This window comes from Dipteris shenzhenensis, chromosome 9 (genome assembly GCF_047967505.1).
Source record: "Dipteris shenzhenensis isolate YYH24624 ecotype China chromosome 9, Dip_SZ_1.0, whole genome shotgun sequence".
NCBI classification, from domain to species: Eukaryota; Viridiplantae; Streptophyta; class Polypodiopsida; order Gleicheniales; family Dipteridaceae; genus Dipteris; species Dipteris shenzhenensis.
In genome coordinates this window covers 52,224,225-52,243,510 of record NC_141604.1, presented here as the reverse complement: position 1 = coordinate 52,243,510, position 19,286 = coordinate 52,224,225, and the positions used below count along the sequence as shown (strand labels likewise).

At 40.1% G+C, this 19,286-nt stretch overlaps 1 protein-coding gene across 1 annotated transcript; it reads left to right on the top strand.

Moving 5' to 3' along the window:
• The first annotated feature begins 13,246 nt into the window (after window positions 1-13,246).
• On the top strand, window positions 13,247-16,604 carry LOC147898818 (pentatricopeptide repeat-containing protein At4g13650-like). Its single transcript, XM_087379396.1, has one exon. The coding sequence runs from the start codon at window positions 13,702-13,704 to the stop codon at window positions 16,459-16,461; it is 2,760 nt and encodes a 919-aa protein (XP_087235522.1). The 5' UTR covers window positions 13,247-13,701; the 3' UTR covers window positions 16,462-16,604.
• The last annotated feature ends 2,682 nt before the right edge of the window (window positions 16,605-19,286 follow it).

Below are 19,286 nucleotides of genomic sequence, written 5' to 3'. Positions count from 1 at the left end.
ATGAATTAGAATGGACATGACATAGTAGAATACCTTGAGCTTATTAGAGAAGAAAAAATATTGTATTGGTTGTCCCAGTCCTCTTCTTGATTAATTCGGTGCAAAACAAATTGTGAAAGGCTCTCTAAAGGACCTTAGACTTGGAGTAGTTTTTGAAGTTGCTGAAGATTTGTTTGATTTCTTCTAGTTTGGTGATGATAGAACCCCACCAATAAATAAAAGTGAGAGTTGTAGAGCATCTCTCTCTCTCTCTCTCTCTCTCTCTCTCTCTCTCTCTCACCCCTTCCCCCCGTCTCGTCATCAAGAATTATTGTCACTTCTATGCTCGACAATGAACTCCTTCTTGAGTCTATGGAGTGGCTTAGCACACATGCATTGGTCAATTTTCTATTAGGAGTTAGACCCCCTGACAATGATACAGACATGGATTCAAATGAATTGGGTGAGGAAGGGTCTAGTCATCACAAACATTAGATTCCTCAGAAAGGGATATTTGTCTTTCTATTTGAACAAGTGGATATGGCTGCAAGAGCATTGTAGCATGGTCGGTGGACCATCCAAAATCAGCCTTTTACCTATCCTAGTGGTCTCATAACTTCTCCCCTGCTTTGACATAGTGACAGTGCCAATGGGATGTGGGGTTTGGCTTGTGGCATTGGCTAAATGTCTTTTGGCATAGGAAAGATCTTGCGCAAGAAATTCATCTTTTTTTTGGCACCAATGCTTCAAGATTCCTAGCTTTCCATCTCAAATTCTCCAATAAATGACGGAGCTAGAACACATTCATCATCGTGGGAGTTTGTTAGTGAAGAGAAAACCTACTATTTTTGGGGATTTGACATCAATGGCTACCTGTTCTACCAACAAAACACACATGGTTGTGCTCCCTAACAAAAGTACACATCTTATAAACTTAGCATTTCCCACCTACCCGTCAGCCCAAGACATTGTAAATCAATCAGATAGAGACATTACAAATCAGTTCCATTGTAAATAAGTCAAATAGAGAGACCATAGAAATCATGTGCACAAGAGAGTTGAGACCATGGTGCCTACCTCCAACACACCCTCTTCTGAAAATCAACTCTTTGATGGCTAAGGCTCCAAGCTTTGCGGGGTTATCAAGTAGCTATCTTGGTATGTTCTTATGCATTTAAGTATCCTTATGCCGACTATAATGACCATCATCACTATCTTTTTACTCAATATCCTGTGAGCTTTCGAGGCCATTCTCAGCTGAGCAAGCAGAGGACTTCTACAAAGACCAACAAAATAGGAAATAATCATAACATAGCCCAACCATGTGAGTAAACCAAAATTCCAGGAACGATATATAGGTTGATGAAGACATAATGTTGGTTTAGCAAAAATCTATATGGAATAAGCTACTTCTCAAAAGAGGACCCACCCTCATGTCTTCCATTGGTGTAAAGAAATAAGCTACAAAAGACCTTAGCTTATTGGTCATTGTCACCACCCATGCATCAATTCAACACATGAGAGAGAGTTCATAGTAGGATTTGTTAATCAAATGCGCAACAAAAGAGTTTGGTAGTTCCAGAATTCAAAACCTCTGCATACTATTTTTGCAAGGGTGATACATAATTTTCACCCATGTTATGCAGTCTGATACTCTTGCCCTGCCCTTGTTCCCTTTTCTAGATACCTTCCTCAATAGCCATGGGGGTAAGATCATGGAACAAGTATCATTGTTATCATTTATCTTTTTTATTCTTGCTTTATTTTCTCTCCAATAATAAAGTAGAAAAGCCTTACAACTCAAACCATTGGATCTTCGTAAACATCAATGCCTATAATTATGACACATCGATGACTATAATTATGACACATGGATCAACAAGGGCTCAAAAAAGGAAAACTTCCCTCTAGGTTGTCTATAATAAGAAGTCAAAAGCGGGAATAACCATGCATAGGGACTCAAGGCCCTTAGGATCAATGCATGGAATGTGGGTGGTTGGTATAGCAATAGAAGAACAAATCTCCTTGCTAGAGCCTTTCCTCCCCAAAAGACAATTGGTAGGAAAGAGACTCATTTCCATTTATTTTGGAAGTTGTTGTTCTTCAAGATGTTTTGAGAGAATGCATGGATATGAGTAGATTTGGAAAGAGAGCACATTAAATCTGTAATTTGCGATAAGATAAAATCATAAAGGTGGTATAAGGCCAATAAAATCATGGGAATATTGCAATAGGGCCATGTGGTGCTAAAGTTAAAGGTAAATGTGAAGAAAAATTTCTTCCTTGATAAGCGAGTTTGTAAATGGTTTCAGGATGCAGGTATTATTCTCCAATTGTCATGGAAACAAGACATTTTGTGTGATAGTGGGAAGTTAAACAAATCTATAGTGCAGATATGAAAGTTAGTCTAGGCTTGATTATTCAATGCATATGGAAATTTCTGTTGGTATAAGTATGATCAAGGGCTTGCTCTATGGTGCATGTGTGCATCTAGGGGAGTCACATGTGTGTTTATGTGTGTTGTAAAGGCACATCAAGTGCTATAATGTGTCTAGTGCGTGACCTAAGTGATGATGTAAGACAAAGGCAATCCCACTGATGTAGGGATTGATTCCCACTAATGTAGGGGCCACTTATGTAGGGAAGGTATTACCTTCTCCCCCTTTCTATAAGAGAGAGACCTCTCTCTCACAATCACAATCATAATAGAGAACTACCATCTTTCTTTCATTGTGCTCTCACACCTCTTGCAAGATGCATCTATTATATCCTACGGGATTCTACACTTGGTATCAGAGTTTTCGGTTCTAGATCTAGCCTAGCCTAGCATTAGATGCTATCTCTAGCATAAACTACTAGTTTCTCATCTTCTCCATTTTCCTCCTTCTTCCCCAAATCTTTGAGAGCTGAGTTCACCACCTACAAGCAACCATTCTTAGGGTCCTTCTGGCTGGAGAGACCCTTCATATGGGCAAACTTCCACGTCAGAGGAATTAGAGAATCCTACCCACGAAACTGCACAATAGTCGTTTTCATCCTGATGCCTTTTCATTCTTAGGGTCCTTTTGGCTAGAGAGACCCTTCATATGGGCAAACTTCCACGTCAGAGGAATTAGAGAATGCTACCCACGAAACTTCGCAATAGTCATTTTCATCCTGACGCCTTTTCTTGCAATGCAACTTGTTGGACTAGCCATTCCAAAATTCCTCTCAGCCAAGCTTGCATAATAGTATGAGCTAGCTTTTGTCCAGATTTGAAGGGAAATGGTCCACCAGGGAGGGAGAAACAACAAAAAAACCAGTCGACTTTCAAGCTACTGGCTATGGTGACATGATGCGACATTTTGCCTCTCCTCCTCAATGGTTCTTTTCTAGTATACTAGCTTTGTTTCTACCTAGAAAGCCCTCTTTTTTTTGCTTTGAAGAGTGACATACAAGCCCTCCGAGTTCTGGTCTCTGTTTTGGACAGTTTTGACAATGTTGTGAGTTTGATGCTACATTAGATGCTACTTTAGCATTTTTGATGTTTTAAAGTGTTGAATAGCATCAGTACAACTGTGGCTATAGCTTTACTTTAAGCTGCTATACTTGGATTTGCCTGGAATACTTTCATTTAGCCACCTCTATGAAGCATGCAAGTGAAAGTATCATTTTCATTATGATTTGTAGTATGGAATTTGGTTACAAGTCTTTGCTACTCTAAATGCTTTGAAGGATTATTTTTTATTGCTCATATTTTCACTTGTAAGGCATAGACACTGCCCTCGAGTAAGACCTTGCCATGGAAGCTAAGACCTTTTTTGATAAGTTTAATGGAACTAGTTTCCATACTTAGCAAACAAAAGCCAAGTTTATGCTTATGAAAAAGAAGATATGGAATGTTGTGAATGGAAAAAAGTCTACAAAAGAAAAAGCTAATTGGTTGATCAAAGACAAGAAGGACTACTTCAACAATAAAGCAAATATGCCTGAAGGAAGAACTCCATCAGCACATGAAGAAAATGAAGACTATGCTTTTTAGGCACTTTGTCTTTTTTGTTTATCATCACTTGGTCAAATTTTGAGGTTCTCTGCCTGGAGTAGTACTCCAAAAAGAATATGTTATGTAAATCACCTCTGGTCACCATATGATGTAGACCATGTGATATGTGTTTTGTCTATCCCATTTCTGTGAACCTCACACCCTTGGAAACCCTTGCTAGCATGAGATCCTAGCCATAGATTTATCCTTGACCACCATGAGATGGCATGAGAAACTATGAGACTAGATGTATCCTTGACATTGCAAGAGGCAAACCCTTGAGGGAGGGTATGTTGGGATAAGTATGATCAAGGGCTTGCTCTATGGTGCATGTGTGCATCTAGGGGAGTCACATGTGTGTTTGTGTGTGTTGTAAAGGCACATCAAGTGCTATGATGTGTCTAGTGTGTGACCTAAGTGATGATGTAAGATAAAGGCAGTCCCACTAATGTAGGGATTGATTCCCACTAATGTAGGGGCTGATTGCCACTTATGTAGGGAAGGCATTACCTTGTCCCCCTTTCTATAAGAGAGAGACCTCTCTCTCACAATCATAATAGAGAACTACCATCTTTCTTTCATTGTGCTCTCACACCTCTTGCAAGATGCATCTATTCTATCCTACGGGATTCTACAATTTCATGATGCCAAGGTGGTTTTTAATAGAGTTCGGTGTCATGTTACTCTATTTTACAATGCTGTTGAGATGTTGTACTCAACATTGATCTACTTTGCAAGAAAGAAAGAACTTGCTAAATAGGCTTATGTAGCTATTACAAAAGTATGCCCTTTCGAGCTATAGTGCTCAGAACCTTCTCTATTTATGCCTAACTAGTTCAAGAGGCTATTATCTTTTTATAAGTCTTTCCTTTTACTACAAATTTTTTGTCATTTGCAAAAGAACAAGAAAAAGAAGAAGAGATTATAGAAACCAGTCAACTCATAATGTTGGAAACATGAGAGCATGAAGGCAAGTGTTGGAAACATGGGAGCATGAAGGCAAGTGAGATCCCAAAAAATGCAAGGCTTCTTTAAAAAATGTGGAACACAAAAAACTGCATATGAAGAAAAGGGTTTGGGAGGATACCACCTACATCAACAAAGAATGGGAGAATTCAATTAAGGTAACTAGGTAGCCTTAGCCATTGTTTATGGAAGACTAGATGCCAAGAACCATTGTCAAGAAAGCACAAACATGAGAAAACAAAACAAATAATAGCATACTCACAACAAACTATAGTGTAGCACAATTATGGCTCTCTAAATGGCTTCTTGAGTAGCCTAATATGTTGAGTCCCCTTTTAATCACTTCCCTTGTTTGTCTAAGGCATTCATTCCTTCTTTCGTTCATTCATTGATCGCTCCCAATATTTGGCAATACCATTTTGGTCATGGAGCATGTAACTACTGATTTCAAGGTTTGAACTTGAATCCGATCATTTTCTCAAAATTTAAAAAGGAAAAAATAGAATGAGTAAAAATATGGTCACGAGACAAGATATTATGTCCATTGAAACTCGATCCTCCCTACAAATGTCAGTAATGGTGCTTTATTTTTTACTTGGTGATGTCCAAAAATTTGTCTTTTTGAAATTGAATCCCAAAAAGTACATGAACAAGCATATGTCCACGATCATATGAAATAAAGATGTTATCATCCTTCAATCTTGTATCCAACTTGGTTATCTCTTTGACTTTGAATGTTCCCTCGCATCGAGAACATGCATCAAAAGAGAAAAATTGTAAGAATTTAGATTCAAGAAAATATATCTAGGGCAAGGAAAGGGAAAAAAGTATCAAGAATATTTTTATAATAATGTATAATATAATCATTATAACCACACATAGTGTGGGTGGAGAGGCAGCATGCTTCTTTCCCAAAATAATTATAATCCAAGGGAATGGGCCCTTCTTTGCACATCACGACACTACTAGATTCTAATATATGCACGGGTTGTAATAAATAATTTGATACATGTCCACACGTACAAAATTAGTGAAGCATATGAGGCATTATACCCACTGTTCATGAGTTCACCGATCATGGCGTAAGATTTTCAAATCTTGTCAAAGGTTAGAGACTTAATTTGATTGGGGCATACAAACTGTTTACACCAATATAAAAGTTGCAATTCTTGAGGAAACTTACATTGAGATATGAATCCATATTTGGTTTCTTCCCTTTCAAACCTCTTTGTTCAAATGGACCTCTGAATTCTTTAAATCCTTCATGTCATCATCAAAACTTGGTGTGTGATCATTTTTATCTTAAACTTCTTCTATCACTTGAAGCACTCAAAAGCATATGAGGCTACAAGAGGCCTTTCCATTGCACCTTCTTATGGATTTGTTTTGATCTTCCATGATTGAAATCATATATTGTGCACGTTGGAAGCTACAATAGACACATTGCATGAGCACTTATTTTTGCTAGGCATTTTTGAGGAATTGTTTGTACATTTACATGCTCCTATAAATGGGAAGTTTGTCTTATCGCATAAATCGATGCCTATATTTTTTGCTATAGTGGATTGTCCTATCAATTGACAATACTAGCTGCCACTGACACCAATGTAATTTTACTGCAGTCAAGGTTTTGAGAAACAATAAAGTACATGTATAGTGGCCCATTCTAAAGAATGTGAAGGGAAAAGGGCTTGATGCCACAATCAAGTTTTTGCTGAAGTTTTGACTACATGCTTCGAGCCTTTTATTACATTCAATAACAACCTCAATCTCTTGATTGAAACTTGGGCCTCAATAACAACCTCAAGTTGTTGGTGCAGCCCATCGATAGTTAGGGGAGTGCAACACAAGGGGAACCTCCAAGAAACAATACAGTTGTAGCCAAATGGGCATCCTAGTACTAGAAATGGTGCAGAGAAGCACCCTTAGAACATCCAGAAATCCATGGCACTTATGAGGACCCACGCTGCGCTCCATCTCCAATATTTATCAAACTTAGTTTTACAATTGCAAAGAAAACCCATGGACTTTAGACACCATTTCAACCTCCCAATCCGCACTTGCTTTTCATTGCTCTTTGTTTTGTACCTTAGGCTTGGGAGTTTTTGTAGTGGACTTGCTACCACGACGCACATGGTAGAATTTAAGGCTTAAGGCTTTAATCTTTCTACTTGAGGCTTGCATGATGAGTAGGTGTTGGCTCATGATAGGAGTTGAATTTTCTAATCTTGTCATTTAGGGGGGACTGGAATGATGAATGGGATGCATAATTGGCATGAAAGCAACAACATCTATGCCTTGATACATTTAATCTTGTGAATGGAAGTTTAGATCCATAGTTGAAGTAATCATAGGGATAGGAGGCTGTCATAGATCCATAGTTGATGTAATCATAGGGATAGGAGGTTGTCGTGGATCATGCGATGCTTATGGATGCATGTGATAAGGATAGACGCATTTTCAATCATTAGGAGTTCATTTCTAGTTGCATATAAGGAGCATGCAAAGTAGAGGCATTTTAAAAATGTTGGGCTTGTTATTGGGTCGAGGTGGTTGTGATCATTTGTGGGGAACTTGAGTTAGCCAAAGGAAGCTAATATGCCATCTTTAAATTGCATACACCAATGCAGAAGTATAAATGCGTGAAAGTAGAAGTTTACATTCAGAAAAGAAATAGACAAAAAATAAGATGTCTACGTTCACATATTATGCATGAAAGTTCACAATCATATATGTGAATGCTTGTGTCTAGTTCCAAACATATGATTCTAGCTAGCTTCAAATGTATCCTTTTGAGTCAGACAAAAATTATATATGTTGTGTCTATTGTGTGAATGCTTAAGCACATATAGTTTAGAATGTATACTTTATTCTAGGTTCTTCTATACATATGTGTCAAAGTTTAAAGATAGAAAGCTATCATGTTTGGACATATTTTGTTGAACTAGAAGCTTGAGCAGAGGTATTGAAAGGAAGGGGCAAAGCTTTGTGTGGATACTCTAAGGTTGTTAAGGCTTGGACCTAGCTCCTATAGTCGAGCTACATGAAGAAGGGACTTTTGTGGGAAAGGGATGCTGCAAAGAGACATTGAACCAAGTAGGTACAAAAAGGTCAAAGAAATCCTTGAGAGTGAATGGAGACACTTAGGAGGGAGAACATCAAGAGGCTCTTCCCACACTCACAATGGTGTGCAACCTAGTTCTTGTTAATGCACCTTATTTTGTGAAGAGTAGATTCAATCATATCAAATGTACACATTAGTACGTAAAGATGCAGGGAGCCTCTATCAAGCCTTAGTTGGCATTTACTCATTGACTCCTTAGAAATCCTTGTTAGGCTTTCACACTTCTAGGAGTTCATAAATCCTCTAATTAGCTTCAAAAATGAAGGTCCCATTTTGTGCATTAGATTGGGTTCAAGATTGGGTTCAGACCAGGTGACCGTGGAATTGCAAAAAGGACCTTTATTTGAAATGGTACAAAATCATTGGATCATTGATGTTTTTGCGAAAGAGAAGGTTGACGAGCACCTCCCCTCTGCCCAAGCCTTAGAACTAATGCTGGACTTTGGTGGGCTGCAGTTGCAAGTAACTACATGGGCTCGTGTCTCTGTCTGCCTCATCTGAACACCACATAATAACTATTGTTGCCTTCCAAGCTCCCTTGTCGCCACCCTCGTGTAAGCCCCTTCCATAGTGTAGGCCACCGGTGTATGATTTTTTGTCATCATGCATAGCCTCTACGCATTGAAAGCACTGTCCTTCTAGGGATAGAGGCTATGGCAAACAAAACTTGCTATTATAGTTACCTGTCTAAGGCCGACTACTTGAAGTGAATTTAACATTAGAAAAGCAAAGTTTGCAAGCTTTGGACTTCCCCCCTTGTCTCCCTCTCCTCTCTCCTTATCTCCCTCTCCTTTGCCTTCTTGCCCTGTCTCCCTCTTTCGAGAGATGTGAGCAGGAAAACCTAATTTGTGAATTTTGCTTGAGGGCAGTGTGCCCAGCACCCTATGCGTCTTGTTTTGTTTGGGACATGTGCCTTTTGACTTTCGCTACTAAATTCCTTTCTATTTTGGGTGCCTTGCGTTCCATATTAGTTGCTCCTCATTGCGTCTGGTTCATTATATACTTTCGATTCTCACTACTAAATTCCGTCCTATTTTGGTATAGTCATAGCAATTCTACGCTCACATAAAAGTCCTTGGTTGGGTTAGATCTAATGGCAGCCGTTAGATCTTGGCATATTATGAATGGGAATATACTCTCCCAACGACTAACCAGCCCACAATTAGCCTCTTAGGGAACAATTTAACCTTGGGTTACCCTCCCAAAGGCATTTCATGTGAGGAATGAACCATGGCCAAACTTTCCTAGGAGAACAATCCTCCCATGGCCCATTCCCCATGGGAATGAGGCTGGTTACACACCAAGCCTTGGACACTCGCTTTAAGGTGACTCGATGAACCACGAAAAAGAGTTTGATACTCTTGCACCGCCCTTATTCCCCTTTCTAGCAACCTTCCTTAACAACCATCGGGTTAAGATCATGGAATGAGTATCGATGTTATCATTTATCTTTTTTCTTATTGCTTTTTTTCCTTTGCATTCTTCTCCAAGAATAAAGTAGAAAAGCCTTACAACTCAAACCATTGGATCTTCATAAACATGAATGCCTATAATTATGACACATGGCTTAACAAGGGCTGAAAAAAGGAGAACTTCCCTCTAGGTTGTCTACGATAACAAGTCAAAAGTAGGAATAACCATGCATATGGACTCAAGGCCCTCAGAAACAATGCATGGAATGTGGGTGGTTGGTATAGCAATAGAAGAAGGGATCTCCTTGCAAGAGCCTTTGCTCCCGAAAAGATAGGTTGTAGCAAAGAGACTCATTTTCATTTATTTTGGGATTGTGCTCGTTCAAGATGTTTGGAAGAGAGTTTGTAAATGCTTTGAGGACGCATGTATTATTTCCAATTGTCATGGAAATAAGACATTTTGGGTGATAGTGGGAAGTTCAACATATCTATATGGTTGTTAGTCTAGACTTGATTATTCAGTGCAAATTGAAATTTTGTGATGCCAAGGTGGTTTTTAATAGGGTTCGGTGTCATGTTACTCTATTTGATGATGTTGTTGAGATGTTGAAATCAACATTGATCTACTTTGCAAGAAAGAATTACTTGCTAAACAGGCTTATGTAGCCATGATAAAAGTTTTCCCTTTCGAATTGTAATGCTCATAACCTTCTCTATTTATGCCTACCTGCTTCAAGAGGCTCTTATATTTTTGTAAGTCTTTCCTTTTACTACAAATTCTATTGTTGTTCACAAAAGAAGAAGAAGAAGAAGAGATAACAAAAACCAATCTACTCATAATGTTGGAAACATGGGAGCATGAAGGCAAGTGTTGGAAAAATGGGAGCATAGTGTTGGAAACATGAGAGCATGAAGGCAAGTGAGATCCCAAAAATGCAAGGCTTCTCTAAAAGATGTGGAACACAAAAAAATACATAGGAAGAAGAGGGTTTGGGAGGATTGCACCCTACATCAACAAAGAATGGGAGAACTCAATTAAGTAACTAGGTAGCCTTAGCCATTGTTTATGAAAGACTAGATGGCAAGAACCATTGTCAAGAAAACACAAACATGAGAAAGCATACTTACAACAAAATATAGTGTAGCACCATTATGGCTCTCTAAATGGATTCTTGAGTAGGACAATACGTTTAAGAGATGATCACAAGTTAAATCCCCTTTTCATCACTTCCCTTAGTCGTCCTTCGCATTCATTCATTCATTGATCCCCGCTATACTTCATAGTCCTCGGCATTCATTCCTTCTTTCGTTCATTCATTGATCGCTCCCAAAATTTGGCAATACAAGATGCAATGTCCATTGAAACCCGATTCTCCCTACAATGTTAGAGGTGGCTTTATTTTTGCCTTGGTGACATCCAAAAATTTGTGCCTTTTGGGAATTGAATCCCAAAAATTACATGAACAAGGCTACGACCATACTAAATAAAGATGTTATCATCCTTCGATCTTGCATCCAACTTGGTTATCTCTACTAACTTTGGATGTTCTTTGCATCGAGAACACACATCAAAAGAGAAAAATAGAAAGAATTTAGATTGAAGAAAATATATCTAGGGCAAGGAAAAGGAAAAATGTATCAAAAATATATTTATATTAATGTATAATTTAATTATTGTAACCACACATAGCGTGGGTGGAGAGGCAGCATGCTTCTTTCCTAGAAGAATTATAATATGAGGGAATGGGCCCTTCTGTGCGCATCACAACTCTACTAGATTCTAATATATGCACGAATTGCAATAAATTATTTGATACATGTCCACATGTACAAAACGAGTGAAGCATATGAGGCATTTTACCCAATGTTCATGAGTTCACCGATCATGGCATAAATTTTCAAATCTTATCGAAGGTTAGAGACTTGATTTGATTGGGGCATACAAACTGTTTACACCAATATAAAAGTTCTAGTTCTTGAGGAAACTTACATTGAGATATGAATCCATGTTTAGTTTCTTCCCTTTCAAACCTCTTTGTTCAAACGAACCTCTGAATTCTTCAAATCCTTCATGTCATCATCAAAACTTGGTATGTGATCTTTTGTATCTCAAACTTCTTCTATCACCCGAAGCACCCAAAAGTGTATGTAGCTACAAGAGGCCTTTCCATTGCACCTTCTTATGGATTTCTTATGATCTGCCATGATTGGAAACTGTATGTTGTCCACGTTGGAAGCTATGATAGACAAGTTGCATGAGCACTTATTTTCGCTAGGCATTGTTGAGGAATTGGTTGTACCTTTATGTCCTGCTATAAATGGGAAGTTTGTCTTGTTGCATAAATCGATACCTCTCGGAGCAAAACAAGCTAGGTACAAAAAGAAGTGACTTCTTAATATACAATATGTTGTATTTTTAATACATTGTAGCTGCAAATTCCCTCTCCCCTTGTCTCCCTCTCCTTTGCCTTCTCGCTCTATCTCCCTCTTTCGAGAGAGGTGAGTAGGAAAACCTAGTTTTTCTAATTTCATTGGAGGACAATGCGCCTGGCACGCCGTGCCTCTTGTTTTGTTTGTGACATGTGCCTTTCGACTCTTGCTACAAAATTCCTTCCTATTTTGGGTGCCTTACAAGGCATGAGTTGGAATGAAACGCTCTGGATGACAAGCGAGACCCAAGTGAGGAATATCTAATCGTAGCAATTCTACGCTCACGTTGAGGGCCTTGGTCGGTGGAGATGAGATGAGATCTCCACCGTCCGATTAAAAATGCTTCCGGATTGCTGACGCATGGTAAAATGCATACCGGCGCACTACAAAAGGACACGTCAACCATTCAAACAACGACCTGGGACGAAATTATTAAGACATGTCAACCATTCCAAAACCAAAAAACGACCTGGGACGAAAGTATCAATCTAACATTCATGTCAAACCCCATTTTGTGGGCCTCGCTATAGCTCGTTGCGCCACGTCGTACGATCCTCATAAGATTAGAGTAGGGCAACAGAGCAATCCATTAACTATGCCTGCGCCACCTTTCTTCCACTGTGCCACCTCCATTTACGGAGCAGGAAATCGGTGTCAGGAGCCGATTCCCAAGAGGAAAACCGAGCACATTGACGACCAGCCGGGGGTCGAGAGCCAGTTGCCCCGGTTTTCCAACCGGAAATCGACGACTGATGTCGATTTTCAGTCGTCAGCGGAGGGGCGAGGCGATGTCAATAGGACACGAAGTGGTCGAAATGGCGGTGCGATGCGCAATTACTGCTGCAGTCAGAATAGTGGTGCGGGTGACTGGCGTTAGCAGGTAGTCCCGAAAATCAACCATGAAGAGCCGGGGATCTGACGGTCCAGATCTTTGCTCCGCCGACCCCCGCCGTTGATGGCACTGCCACCCCCGGGAAAGGGCATGAGTCGCCCTTTTCCAGTCGGAAGCCGCTGAGAAAGGCGGCTCACGGCCTACCGGGGTTTCCCTGCGGGCTCCCGAGGCACTTTCCCTCCGGCGACGCGCTGCTGGGGGAAAATTTTTCGAAGGGGATAATTCTTCCACAAAGCTCCGGGTTTCAAACGAAGGATGAAGCAGGGTTTCTAAGAGAGTTGAAGTAGTGAAGATGCCTTGAATTGGAATAATAAATACTTTGAACGACTATCACGGTCCGAATCTTTGGAGCAGACGTTCAAATGAATTGTTCGTTGATAGGTTGTTCGAAAATCGGTCCGGAGATTGCATTAGAATCACACGGTTCTTCCCGAGATGACATCCATATATACAGGAGCCACAAATTCTGACGCTCCCGCAACGGAATTATGCGTGGCAGGGGCTCTTCCCTAGCGCAGATCCACACTCCCACTGTCTGGCAGCTCATCCGCGCAGTCTGTCAAGCCCTAACTGTCCGATGGATTCCCCCGGTGCTCCATGGGGGAGGCAGGGAGATAGTAGACCGGTGCAGGAATGGATTCAGTCGTGGCAACACCGACTTTGGCAAGTTGTTTTTCATTGTGGTCAAGCGCTTACGGAGGGAGTACTTCACGGATCCCTACCATTGGTGGGACAACAGAAAGAGCAAAGTAAGACTAGACTGTAAGAGCCGTCTATCCATCCTTGGGAAATCTGGCGACGTTGGATCCTAACAACGGACTTGTCGTAGAGCTTTACCTGAGCAGATCATTCAGTTCAGAGTCGTCGCACTAACGACATGCTCAAGAAAGAGGAGTCCAGAAGCGAGCCAATGCTCAGAGCCAAAGCATCCTCTGGTCAGACCTGGGCAATCTCTCAACACCGGCTCTTGGTAGTGGAGTGTTACAAGGTACAGCTCAATGCAACTAAAACACAAAAACTGCGAGAGGAAACGCTTAGCTTAGAGGAGGCACTCACGTCTCTGGAACGGACGCCCCAGCTGCCTTCTATTCAGAGCCTTACATGCATCTTGTACATGTGTAGAACAAAGAAAAATCTAGCGTATACCAAGCGCTTGTATGCCTACATGTGCAAAACTGGGCTGGAAGATCATAGATCTCTTGGGAACTACCTCGTCCCAATGTTGGTGGAAGTTGGAAGCATGTGCGATGCTCAGCAGGCTTTTAACAGGTTGGTTGATCGGAATGTGCATGCTTGGACTTCTCTCAACATGGGTTATATTGAATGTGGGGAACCACAGCATGCCCTCGATCTTTACCAAAAAATGCAAGAGGATTCTGTACATCCTAGCAAGTATATCTTCGTTGCCCTTTTGAAGGCTTGTGCGAGGCTGAAAGATGTGGGAAAAGGCACAGAAATACACGCTGATATTGCCAGAGAGGGGCTTGAAAGAGATTCTATTGTTGGCAATACTTTGGTGGACATGTATGCCAAATGTGGCTGGCTTCCTAAAGCAAGAGAAGTGTTTTACAAACTGCAAGTTCGAGATGTAGTTTCATGGACTGCACTTATTGCAGGATATGCAGAGCATGGTCTCGGTAAGGAAGCCCTGAACTTGTTGAAACAGATGCAATTGGAGGGTGTCTCTCCAAATGCTGTCACATTTGTTTGCAGCTTGAAAGCTTGTGATAGCACAGGGGCCATCGACGAGGGCAGAGAAATACACACTGAGATTGCCAGAGAGGGATTGGAAAGAAATGTTATTGTTGGCAACACCTTGGTGGATATGTATGCTAAATGTGGCTCACTTGCCAAAGCACATGAAGTGTTTGACAAGCTGCAAGTTCGAGATGTAGTGTCCTGGACTGCACTCATTACAGGATATGCAGGACATGGTCTTGGTGAGGAAGCATTGAAGTATTTCAAACAGATGCAACTCGAGGGTGTCCCTGCAAACTGTGTCACATTTGTTTGCAGCTTGAAAGCTTGTGGTACGATAGGAGCCATCGACGAGGGCCAAGAAATACATGCTGAGATTGCCAGAAGGGGGTTGGAAAGAGATCTTGTTATTGGCAGCACCTTATTGGATATGTATGCCAAATGTGGCTGGCTTGCAAAAGCACAAGAAGTGTTTGACAAGCTTCAAGTCTGTAATGAGGTCTTGTGGACTGCACTAATTGCAGGATATACGGAACATGGTCTTAGTGAGAAAGCTCTGAATTGTTTCGAGCAGATGCAATTGAAGGGTGTCTTTCCAAATGCTGTCACATTTGTTTGCAGCTTGAAAGCTTGTACAAGCATAGGAGCCATGGACAAGGGCCGAGAAATACACGCTGAAATTGCCAGAAAGGGGCTGGAAAGAAATATTTTTGTTGGCAGCACCTTGGTGGATATGTATGCCAAATGTGGCTTGCTTGAAAAAGCGCAGGAAGTGTTTGACAAGCTGCCAGTCCGGAATGAGGTCTCATGGAATGCACTAATTGCAGGATATGCTGAGCAGGGGCTTGGTGAGGAAGCGCTGAACTGTTTCAAACAGATGGAATTGGAGGGTGTCCCCCCAAATGCTGCCACATTTGTTTGCGGCTTGAAAGCTTGTGGTAGCATAGCAGCCATAGAGAAGGGCCAAGAAATACACAAGAAGGTTGCCAGAAATGGGCTGGAAAGAAATCTTTTTATTGGCAACACATTGGTGGATATGTATGCCAAGTGTGGCTCACTTGGACAAGCATGGGAGGTTTTTGACAAGCTGCCAGTTGGAGATGCAGTCTCATGGAATGCACTAATCGCAGGATATGCTGAGCAGGGGCTTGGCGAGGAAGCACTGAACTTTTTTGAACAGATGCAACTGAAGGGTATCTCTCCAAATGCTGTCACATTTGTTTGCAGCTTGAAAGCTTGTATAACTATAGGAGCCGTTGTCAAGGGCAGAGAAATACACACTGAGATTGCTGGAAAAGGGCTGGAAACAGATCTCATTCTTGGCAGCACCGTGGTAGATATGTATGCCAAGTGTGGCTCACTTACAAAAGCGCAGGAAGCATTTGACAGGATGCCAGTTCGAAACGAGGTCTCATGGAATGCAATAATTGCAGGCTATGCCCAGCTGGGAGAAAGTGAAATTGTTTTCCATATGCTTGAGAGAATGAGAAAAGAAGCCATAAAGCCAAGTGGGGTCACATTGTCTATTGTTCTGACCGTATGCAGTCATACGGGTCTAGTGGACGAGGGCCAGAATTACTTTGAGGCCTTGAGCAAACACTATAGCATCACTCCAACTCTTGAGCACCACACTTGCTTGGTTGATCTCCTTGGCCGTGCAGGCCAATTAGATGAGGCGGTAGCAGTGGTGAGGAAAATGCCTTTCCATCCTAATCTTGTGGTGTGGCATACGGTGTTGGGTGCTTGTCAGAAGTGCCGTAATGTGGAGCTTGGAAGACTGGCCTTTGAACATGTATTGCAATTAGATGAGAAGGATGCTGCAGCTTACATCTTGATGTCTAACATCTATGCAGATGCCGACATGCAGGATGAAGACAGGAAGATCATGGCAAGGAGAGTGAATAAACAAGAACTCCCCCTCAGTATGAGCAACATTTGATTGTGGAAAAACGTCAAGTTATTAGATATGCAAAAGCAATTGAAAAACCAACTGTATAATAAAAAGTATACATTGTAGATCACAGATCATGGCATACTAAGTATGGTCATTTCAATTTCGATAGCCTTATTCAACTCAACAAAGAGGACAGATGGCCTTGCACAGGTTGTATTTTGTGGAAAAGTTTGTGAATCTTATGTAATGTGCAAGCATGCAAGGTCTAAATATAAAAGGAGTAAAGCAAAGAAGTCTAATTTACACTAGAAACGATCGCTAACAAATGAATCATTTGGTCCTATTATTTAATGATTGAAAGAATGAGGTTGTCCTACAACCAAGATACTTGAGAATTGAAGGAGGCATTCATATAAAAAGTTTCCTTTAAAATAAAGATAGTGCTCTCCTTCAAGAGGCTTTGGAAAGTTGGCATTTTGCAAGACGATACATGTTGACAAAGAGAGAGATGTAATTTCATGACTAAAACCATGAAATGATAATAATTAAAAGAACGAGACACATACTAATGATAACAAGAAGAAGTCAAGGAAGACAAGCTAGGAAGATCAATAAGGGATAGAAAGGCACCAAATAAGGTTACTATGAGAATACAAGCATCAAAATTTGATGGTTTACTTGTGATTATGCATGTATGACATTAATCATGCAATTTTAAGGATTACTTTATTCTCTTGGGAATCCAGAATGGGGTAAAACAATGAATGAATATCAACATTACAAAGAATGGAACACGGAAGCTAGTTGAGCTACCAAAAAACTAGAAAGCCATAAATAACAAATAGTTTTAAAGATGGTGTAATTGAATGAACAATGCTAAGCTTATAGCAAGAGGATATAACAAATATATGGAGAAGTTTGCATTTCTAAAAGATATCTACACAGAGAGAGAGAGACATGAAAAGGCCAAAAAGGCATGCTAGTTTGGGGGGGGGGGGGGAATTTAGCAGGAAAGTGAATAGAGGTTTAGATGGATTGAAACATGCATTAAAAGAAGTCCCCATAGCAAATTTGGTCCATATTTTTTAAGGCTTGGTTTTTGGAAGATCATATTCTCTACTACAAAGTGCAAGGCAAGGGAATTGTATATTCATAGTCATGCAATTTTGATTCCTCTTTGAGAATTACATTATTGTCTAGGCAAACAGCTTTACAAATTTTAAGTGCCTTGGGGAATCAACATAAACTTACATCGAAGTACTTGAGGGTGTTAAATTCATCAAGAGACAAAGTACAACAAAGACACTAATTGTAGTTTACAATTCCAAGGATTGATATCTCTTATGCTATTGGAGTACTAGCACATTCCAACTTTAAAGAAAAGGCAAGCCATTAGCAAGAAACAAGGAGAGCACTTCGATACTTGAATGGAGCAAGACAATATGGCGCTAATCACTTACTTAAATATCTTTATCTATAGGGATACTGTGATAGTGAAGTGACTATGTACGAGATCCGCAAGGCAGAAGCATCAACTCAAGGATACATGCTTTATTTAGAATAGGAAGCATATATTGGATAAGCAAGAACATCCCTTTTCCATCAACTAATTTTGAGTACAGAGCAATTATTTAAAAAAATCTCTCCTTGAGAAAATAATTTATGCACCCTACTTTCAATCTTTGTTATACCAACTTTCCATAATGGTAGGATAAAGAATGGACATTTTTTTGTCATGTAGTGTTACCAAACTAGTGTTAAAACAATCTCATATGCTATCTATATCAATGATTCTTACCAAGTTTCAAATCCTACTTTAGTCTTTTGTTCAAGACATTGAGTTACAATCCAAATAGCATAGAATTTGATGCATACATTTCCGTTGTGAGATTCCATCCAACTAGCAAGCCAACCAAGTTCCAACAATGTATGGAAAAGCATAGTGATTGGAAAGGAATACATAACATAAAGATTACATTTGGTTCAAGCAAAGGATGGTGAAATATTTCCAATTGCTCTAGTTTAGTTACAACACTCATTAATAGGTTGCTTTGGCTTGGTCATAACAATATCTTGGTGGTTGTTAGTTCATAAACACTTCTTTGAGTTCTATGGACTATATTACTAGCAATGGCTCCATAATGTTCAAATCATAATTAGTTTGCGCCAAGTCATCCTCCTCCATTGCAATTAATGAAAATTTGTTCATTTGTCAATGATAGTCCAATTGGTGATTGTCTAGCTGATGATAGTCCAATTGGTGAATCTCATATAGTAGATGTTGTAGAAGTTCTAGATTATTTTAAAAAGGCAAAGGGATAGATTATTATAAACAAAAAAGATCAACCAACACAAGAGCTAACTAAGTATTAGGGGTTGTTGTTGGCAAAGGGTGGACACTTGTTGCTAGCAAATACTCTACTATAGACGTCTTCATATAGAGATCATATATCTAGTCGAGTAGACAAATTGTCCACGATCAGTTAACTATTCACAAAGGACATTAGGTTTATTCACAAGAAATCTAAAAAGTCCAGCTGAGTTTGGTTTGAGACCCACATATAGGGTTTTTCTATTTCTTTGTATTAGAGTTCTTTTGGCTTTCACAACTTTGACTCCCAATTTTTGTAGTGCTAACATTATTGCAAGCACCCATTTTCTGCTTATGCTATCGAAGTGTATGTTTGTTTCTACCTCGAATACCTATGGCATCACAAGTTGGAGGGGTGATAATGAGGGAAAGATGAGGCTTCATACCATAGAAGGGACATCGCAATAACCTACAAATTTGCTTCTAATCCATGATAAAACAATCACACATAGATTATGGTTCCCATGCATAGAATTCCATCCTTGAAAGCCCATTCATA